This window comes from Copadichromis virginalis, linkage group LG23 (genome assembly GCF_057382275.1).
Source record: "Copadichromis virginalis isolate Kocher_CV1m ecotype Utaka linkage group LG23, C_Virginalis_male_GT1.1, whole genome shotgun sequence".
Lineage (NCBI taxonomy): Eukaryota > Metazoa > Chordata > Actinopteri > Cichliformes > Cichlidae > Copadichromis > Copadichromis virginalis.
In genome coordinates this window covers 8,418,948-8,427,278 of record NC_140639.1, presented here as the reverse complement: position 1 = coordinate 8,427,278, position 8,331 = coordinate 8,418,948, and the positions used below count along the sequence as shown (strand labels likewise).

Here is an 8,331-nt window from a genome sequence, read left to right as displayed (position 1 = left end):
TTCAAAATCACGAAGGGGAAAGTACTATGCTCATTACAAACTCCATATTTCTATTCTTGAAGTGGCTTTACATGATTCATAATTCAAATTAATCCGTTTACCTTACTGCTAAGTCTCGGTGCAGCCCTTGAGTTCATATTTGAATGAAACAAGCTGTTTTAGCTCGCTTCCTTCTCTGTTTTACATTATTCTAATTGGGACATAATCTAAAAATGGTTTTGATATACTTTTGGTAAACTATATCATCAAAAGTATTCACTCACCCATCCAAACCACTGAATTCGGGTGTTTCGATTACTTCCATGGCTACAGGTGCATAAAGCATGGTGCACAGAGGCCTGACCTCCACCCAACAGAACATCTTTGGGATGAATCAGAGTGGACACTGTGAGCTAGGGCTTCTCCTCCAACATTTATATGCATGTGAAGGCAGATGAGCAAATACTTTTGGCAATATAGTGTATGTTCACTAGATTTGTCCCAGTGTAAGTGTAACCCAGTGACCTGCGACGTGCAGTAATCAGCACAGCTGTTTCCATTTACAGCTCTGTGTGTTTTGGCGGGCCCCAACACCACCCTGGTTTAAACGGAAAGTGGGTGGGGCAGAGTGCATGCCTGAGATGGTCACATCAGGGATGTGGACTCCCTTTGAAATTATAAAGATTGATGAGTTCTAAAAAAATGCCTCAACTAAGCTTGTAATGTGTAACAAGACATATGGATCTCAGAAAACAAGTAGAATTGACTTAAAAATCCTATTTCCCAAAACACCTCACTTCACTGACAAACAAGTTGTGTTTATTGTTTTTTTGTTTTTTTTTAAAAAAGGTACAAAAATAAAATATATCCTTCTACGTTTCCTCTTTTACACTCAGGCTCAGACAATACACATAGTCATTACGACATCCGACTAGGAGTGACCTTTCCCACACCACCGGGGATGAAAACAGCTCCCCGGGAAAGGTATGCGAGGCCAACATCCGTCCGTCTTTTCCATCCAGGATCCAGACTGTGCCGTCAGTGGAGGCCAGGCCCACCAGTGAACCCCTTTTTCCCACAGCTGAGCCGTCAAACACAAATGGGGTGGAGTACACCTTGCCTGTCGTCTGAAAAGTCCAAACCAAAGAGCCATCTGCACAATTCAAACAGTACAGGCAACCGTCATGTGATCCACACAGAAGTCTCTGCTGGTCTGACGTGATGCATGGAGAGGAGAAAACTGGACCCTTTGTTAGAAACTGCCACAGCTGCAAATACACACAAGGGTCATACAGTTATGAATTACACAGAGGATTCAGAAAATAGCCAGGCCCCTTCCCCCCTTTTCACCATACGAGTACATTTGAATGTTGTCGTAATGAATGGTTGTGACTTTAATGTAAAAAAAACCAAAAAAAAAACCCCCAAACCCCCGAAATCGCTCAAATCTTCAGCAAATCAGGTTTTGTATATATAGTAACTGGAAAATATTATAACAAAAAGTGAGCTCCTTACAAGTTTCCCTGTGTTGCTGAAGCAGCAGATGTGTCCATCAACCGAGCCGATCACAATGTGCTCAGAGAAGCAGTTTGGTGAGGAGAAGAAAGGAGTGTCTCTGCAGTAAGACCACAAGACATCTCCACTGTCCTGGGAAAGAGAAACACACGTGAGACATGTAGGGCCATCACTCTTATTATTCTCCTTTTTTAATGTTTTATAGTCAGTAGCAAATTTCTCTTTTGAGACAAATGTGCACATAAGGGAAAGAGGAAGGCTACAGAGAAAGTTCATGAATGTAGTGAAAATGGACATGCAGAGGGTTGACGTGACAGAGGAGGATGCTAGCGATAGTGTGAGATGGAGACAGATGATCTGCATGGTGACTCCTAAAGGGAACAGCTGAAAGATGAAGAGCTTTCTCATTTTAAACGTTAAACTAACACCCTCAAAGTCATCATAGAAATATTTTTACAAAAATTTGTGATTCAAACAGACTCGTGCCTCTTCCTTTCTTATTTCCACTTGTGCACCAAATGGCAAAACGACCTTCACTTACGATGCTGAGACAGAGCAGGCGTCCTCCCAGTGAAGCCGCGTACACCTGACGGCGTGACGCGTGAAGACGTGGAGAAGAAAACACAGCTCCTCCACCACAGTGACACTTCCAAACACACTTCTGAACCTGAAAACAGAAAATAGAGTGTCTGCTTCAAACACGTGAGACAGGTATCGAGTGCAACCATCAATCTGTGACTTTTCTGAATCATTCGAGTCCTTGTGTCTCTTTGCATCGAGCACTCACCTCTGAGTTTAGGGCGTAAACGTACCCATCGTGTGAGCCCACTACCACCAGACCAGTGAGAGGATCCACAGCAGGACAGCTCTTCACAGCATCTCCCGTCTCAAACACCCACTGTGTCTTTCCAGTTTCAGTGCATAAAAAATACACACAGCCGTCATAACATCCTGTGAAAGAACCCCCCCCCCCCAAAAAAAAGATATAGAAATATAAAGTAATAAAACCTCCTGAACATTAGGTATTCACAAAGCTGACACTTACCTATTACAACAAGGGCGCCACAGTGAGACACGGCAGCAGAGGCCTCGATTCTGTCTCCAAGAACTCGCTCCCACATTAGGTTTCCGGTGGCGACGTCTAAAGCCTGGATCCTGTGGGAGTGTGAGCCGATAAACACTGTTGCTTTGAACAAATCTGACCTGTGATCAGCTCTGTTTTGTACTAGAAGCACCGGGGAGGCGTCCACACATCTGCCTGTGTCTGAGGACCAGCTCAGACTGAGGCCCAAATCAGCTTCTCCACAAGACTCCCTTTCTCCAAGAAGTTGATTCTGCACGGTTTTATCATCTTCTGTATATCCGATGTTCATCTCTATCACCTCGCCCCCTCTTCTTATGACTTTCACAGCCTGTTTCTCCACCTGCAGACTCTCAGCTGCTGTCCAGTCTTTGCGCACTCTCTTTTCTAGTACCTGAGACGTGGATTCGACGTGCCGTCTCTTGGCCTGAGACGGCGTTGACTGGCTGTTCTCATGCTCCAAGATTCCTCTTGCTCTGGCAACATGATTCACGATGTCAGAGAAGGTCCCATCAAGTATAACCTCCAGGAGCTCTGGTGAGGTCACTCCCACAGCAGTGAGGATGTCTTCACAGAGACGCAGAGCCTTCAGAGAATCTCCTCCACTGAACAGGAACTTGGACTTCTCGTCAACGGTAACATCTACAGCAAGATTTAAAGTATCCTGTTGATAGATAGTTTAAAAGAAAATGAACATAAGGAGACAACAGTTTATTTAAATTTAGAGCATGAATGTTGTCATCAAAAATGAAAAATACCCGCCACAGAGTCTGAAGAATTTGCCTCAGTTCACTGCGATTTCTCTGTGAAGACTCTAAACACTGTCTCTGTTTTTCATAAACTCTGACTAATGCCTCCATGTTGACTTTGCCTATCAAAAAACAACAGTTAGAAAGGTGAATGGATAAAGTGGTGAATGAATTAGCTGCTGTTTCTCCTCAGCAGTGACAGCGTGTCTAAAGCTCACCGTGAGCAGTCAGGCATAAAGCCGGGACGAGCACCAGCGTGTCAGGAACGCTGTGAGCAGGCAGCAGCAGAGACAACTGGCTCAGAATGAGCTTCTTCAGATCTCCGTCTGCACCGCCTGACTCCTCCAGGGGGGGGTTGACAGAAGAGGGTAGGTTCTCAGCATGCTCACCAAAAGCACAAGCAGAGGGAATTTGTTCTGCACGTTGCTGTACAGATGCGGAGGTGGAAGCTGCCTTCTGGTGTCCAGATGTGGATGCCACGACAAAGGCGAGAAGTCGAAATCCTTGGTGCAGACCCACAGCGCAGGCTTCCACCTGAGGGAGACTCAGCAGGACCTGCAGGAGGGGAGATGTAAATCAAAATCATAAAGGTGTTAAAAAGATGTTGAAAAGGTATTTTGTTTACAAAGAATTAATGAAAAGTATCCACATTAAAGTACAGCATTAAGAAAAGGTGCCACCAGTTTAAAAACGCAATTATTAATCAGCTAAAACTGCTTTTCTCTTGTTTGCTCTTTTTTTCTTATTGCTGTGTGTATGTGACAATAAATTGAAAAAATAGTCTTTCATTATTTTTAGTAACAGTGAATCTGAGTGAGGAAACTGGTTCATAACAGAGACACCAGATTTCTTTAGGGTGGGGGTTAAGGATTCAAATCTTTCCTTTAATTTACCACAATCAGTACATCAGCTTTGCCTTCAGTATGTTAAAAAAAGGATCCAGTTGAAGTGGCTCGAGAAACTGACTAAGGCGCCTCCCAGTTGAGGTATTCCAGGCATGTTCTAACAAGAACAGGCCCTGGAGCAGACCCAGGCCAGGCAGAGAGATTATATTTCTTGGCTAGCTCGGAAACACGTTGCTACAACTCTGACTGAGCTTGGGGAGGGTATTCTGGGGAGGTGGTCAAGCTCATCCCTCAGAAACCAAGGTCTGGGCTTCTCTGCTGACACTGTGACCTGGATAAGACGTAAAAGTTGTTGGATGTTAAAAGCACGAGTGATGTGTGTTCCTTCATGTGTCAGTCTTGGTCTAACATGAGGCTAAGCCAGTGGACTTATTTCTTTTTTGAATCAATCACGTGACTTATAATTCATACATCAGAAAACATCTTACTTGCTGCAGGCTGTCTAAGTTCACTCGTTTTCCATTGCGTTTGATCAGTCGGTCTCTCCGTCCCAGGTAGTGCAGCTGTCCATCTTTAACATTCACCCAGTCTCCTGTAGCCCTCATCGTCCCAGGGACAACAGTGTCTTCATCATCCAAGAGACACACTCGGTCCTCTCCACCTGCACAAACGATCATATGAATTCATGAGGTTTTTCTTCATCTCAATGTGATTAATTTGCAGAGAACTCACAGTGTTTTTCCTACCTATGAAGATCTGTCCTTCACCCTCTGAAACAACACAGCCATGTTCATCTCTGACTTCCACCACTGTGCCCATCAGAGGAGTCCCGAGAGGCACAGAAGACACCGTGCTGTGAGATGTTTGTAATGTTAGATAACTCCTACATCTGTAGGACAAACTTGTAGAAGTCATGAACATTTTAAAACGGGGGGTCCACTCACAGGTTACTTGACCGCAGCAGAGACTCTGGTATTCTGTAACAGCTGGCCCAGCAGGAAACCTCAGTGATCCCGTAGATGTTGTAGATTTTGGTTTTATTGTCCTCATGTCTCCAGCTCTCCAGCAGAGCGGGCGACGGGCAGGCTTCTCCACCCAGAGCCAACACCCGCAGTGAAGAGCCGCACGACAGCACGTCCTGTTTTAGAATACGATGGCCGAAGCGCAACAGCAGAGTGGGCGTGACCTGTGACAACAGTGAAAATGAAGCATTGCACAAACAAGGAATACTGCCTCACAAACACAACTGGCTCTACACTTGCCTGGAGGACAGTTGTCTTGTGATCGTTGAACAACAGTTCAGCTAGTCGATTGGGCATTTTCTTAATCACATTAGGGACAATGAGGAGTTGAGCCCCAGATGATAAGGCGAGAAAAATATCCACTACTGAGGGATCAAAGGTTAAAGGTGAGGCGAGGAAAACCACATCATCCGGCCTCATCTGAAACAAAGATCTGAGCAGAAAGAGAAGGGATTTGTCTTGGACTGAAAATGCCACTCTACAACAGGCAAAGGCATAAATGATTCCTTACTGACCTCAGATGCAGTATGTTGGGAAGTATACACCTGTGTGGTACCCTCACAGTCTTTGGAAAGCCTGTTGTTCCCGATGTGTGCAGCACATACGCCAACTCCCTGCGCCCAGCGTCGTCTTGCTCCACAGCTGAACCGCTGAGATCATTTACTGATGAAGTTTGTCCTGCTCCTCGTTCACGCTGGGCGACTCGCAGCGGCTCGATGTGAATCAGAGTCAGTTTGAACTTGAGCAGCTCCACACAAACTTCCACAGTTACGTGTTTGATGAGAGCTGCCTGAAATTGCTTTAAGTTGAAAAAAACAATAGCAATATAAATATTCACAAAAAAACACAATTCATTAACAAAGAATTTACAAAGGTGTTCTGATATTGCATTAAAAAAAAACCTCTTAATATTACAGACGAGTCATCTGTAGGAAACATACACTTGGAATATTTTTTGTTACTGCACAGGAGGGGATCTTGAATTGGGTTTTGTAAAGAAAAATTCAACCCAAACACCCCAAAATCCACAGTCATCTGGCTAGTAAGATGTTCTCAGGTTACGTAGCTAGATTAATTAATTAGAATCTTGGGTTGGCTATTGCACAGATTGTTATACTAGATGGACAGAATCAGACAGAATCAAAGTCCCACTGTGGAGCCCTTGTTGTAATAGGTCAGTGTCAGCTTTGTGAATATCTAATTTTATCATTATTTTATATTTCCATGTCTTTTGGGGTGGGGTTCTTTCTCAGGATGTCTCCATGGCTGTGTGTATTTTTATGTACTAAATCTGGAAAGACAAAGGTGGCTGTTGGCCTTAATAAATAAATAAGACCATGGCCTTTCTCGTGTGTTTTCATCGTCTGGATGGTTTAACCTTTTAACCCTCTCAAGGCAGGCGTTGCAGATTTGCAACAGTTAAAAACTAAAAACCTGATTACCCCACATACATATTTTTTATGAGTTTTTTTTACTCTTTTACTCCGAGGGTTAAGTGAGGCCTGAGTATTACATTTGCAAAATTACTCACAGCTGTTGTATTAATGCTGATAAAATATGACAAAATTCAACCTGCAGGAGGTCGGTCTGTACAGCACAGTACTTGAGGCCACATTGGTTCATGACTCTGGCAGAGAGGAGTCCAGGAGATTCTGGGTCCAGTGGGACGTAAGCAGCAGAGGATTGCAAGATCCTGACAAACAAAGCAGAGTCATTTGTGAGTTATGATTTGTTATAGAGCAGTGAGGCACATGCAGCCATAACACACAAGAAGCACATAGGCACTGACAAATATTAAAATAATGAGAAGTTCTGAATATGACAGCTCTTCAGCTCTGTTCTAGGATGCCCTCTGGACCCAGTGGAGGTGGTGAATGATAGGAGAATGGTGGCTAAGCTGTCATCCCTGCTGGACAACATCTCCCACCCCATGCAGACTCTGACAGCACTGAGCAACTCCTTCAGTGGCAGGATGCGGCACCCACGATGTGGGACGGAGAGATTTGCAGGTCTTTCCTCCCCACTGCTGTCAGACACCACAACAAAGACTTCCAACTGACCAAACACACGCATGTGCAATAGCAATAAAACTAAGTGCAATACTCTTTTCTGACATCGTTGTATTATACTCAGTTGCATATAGCATTTGTTTTATTTTATTCTTTATTTTTAATTTTATTCTATTCTATTGTGTACAGTATCTTATCTTATTCTATTCCAGTGTTTTCTAAGTTTTGCTATGTAACTTTGCACTGTCCACTTTCTGCTGTAACAAAACAAACTTTCCACATGTGGGACAACTAAAGGTTATCTTATCTTGTCACCTGCAAATTCTACTCTACTACATCCTTGAATCTTCTGTGTACTCTCTTTTATTAACATGCATTGTACCTGTCACATAAATAAGAATTCACTGTATATATTTTGATATAAATTATCGTAGCTTGGAATGACAACTTTCCTTTTTGTGGGTTTTTTTTTTTTTTTTGTTGCCTCAATTTCCGTCTCCTTGATTCTGATCACTAATATCGCCCATAAATAAATTACAGAGGTCGATCTCTAAGGTTTGCACTCACCCCAAAATCCAGACAGGTACAAACAAATCATCTCTGCAGTAAAGCCCGATCACCCCGCTCCTAGGAGAACAGTTATTTTGCAAAGCACGAGAGAATTCATCGGCGAGTTGAACCAGGTCTCTGTAGGTGAGGGACGCCGATGGTTTTCCGGACACCGAGTGTGTCACAGCCAGCCTGTCGGCGTGCAGGGAGGCAGCGGCGGCGACCAGCTCCTGCAGCGTCCGAGCAGACATGTTGAGAAGCCCTTTAGTGACCAAATGCTCATCTTCTGTCGGTGTACATTCTGGCAAAACCCGAAAATTTTTAAACATTCAAGTGTTGCTAATTTCAGAAGAAGCTGGATTTGTTTACAAGCACATTTGTCGAGGATTGATGACGCGGATTTTACAGTAAGCAATGAACGGTTATTTCAAATGCTCGTCTCAAAGCTCGGCCATAACAACAATTTGTCCTTAAATGTCGTTTTAAAATTTTGCTTACAAAATATTATTAATACTTGCAGTCATTTTCATATGAACAATAACCGCTACGTGTTATCACTGCTAACATCCCGGAGTTTTCTAT

The 8,331-nt window shown here is 43.6% G+C and overlaps 1 protein-coding gene across 2 annotated transcripts; it reads right to left on the bottom strand.

The window, feature by feature from the left end:
* Positions 1-776: 776 nt before the first annotated feature.
* aasdh (aminoadipate-semialdehyde dehydrogenase) lies at positions 777-8,274 on the bottom strand. Of its 2 annotated transcripts, XM_085448292.1 has the most exons (14): positions 7,768-8,269; positions 6,764-6,884; positions 5,707-5,990; positions 5,432-5,624; positions 5,114-5,355; positions 4,916-5,022; positions 4,658-4,830; positions 3,543-3,879; positions 3,334-3,446; positions 2,540-3,239; positions 2,282-2,445; positions 2,036-2,161; positions 1,495-1,626; positions 777-1,247 (listed from the first exon to the last, which is right to left on the bottom strand). In XM_085448292.1, the coding sequence occupies exons 1-14, from the start codon at positions 8,076-8,078 to the stop codon at positions 852-854; spliced, it is 3,399 nt and encodes a 1,132-aa protein (XP_085304418.1). In that variant the 5' UTR covers positions 8,079-8,269; the 3' UTR covers positions 777-851. The 2 variants fall into 2 exon arrangements, with proteins under 2 accessions (XP_085304418.1, XP_085304419.1); XM_085448293.1 differs by lacking the exon at positions 777-1,247 and having other exon boundaries at positions 1,501-1,621; positions 7,768-8,274.
* Between the last annotated feature and the right edge of the window lie 57 nt (positions 8,275-8,331).

Bases quoted from the DNA above. Each gene is read 5' to 3' on its own strand.
- aasdh (XM_085448292.1), bottom strand. From the start codon at position 8,078: ATGTTTAAAAATTTTCGGGTTTTGCCAGAATGTACACCGACAGAAGAT. The intron at 3,880-4,657 runs GTAAGATGTTTT...CCCCTCCTGCAG, and splicing joins ACTTAGACAGCCTGCAGCAA to GTCCTGCTGAGTCTCCCTCA. The intron at 1,627-2,035 runs GTAAGTGAAGGT...TCTCTTTCCCAG, and splicing joins GCCTGCTCTGTCTCAGCATC to GACAGTGGAGATGTCTTGTG.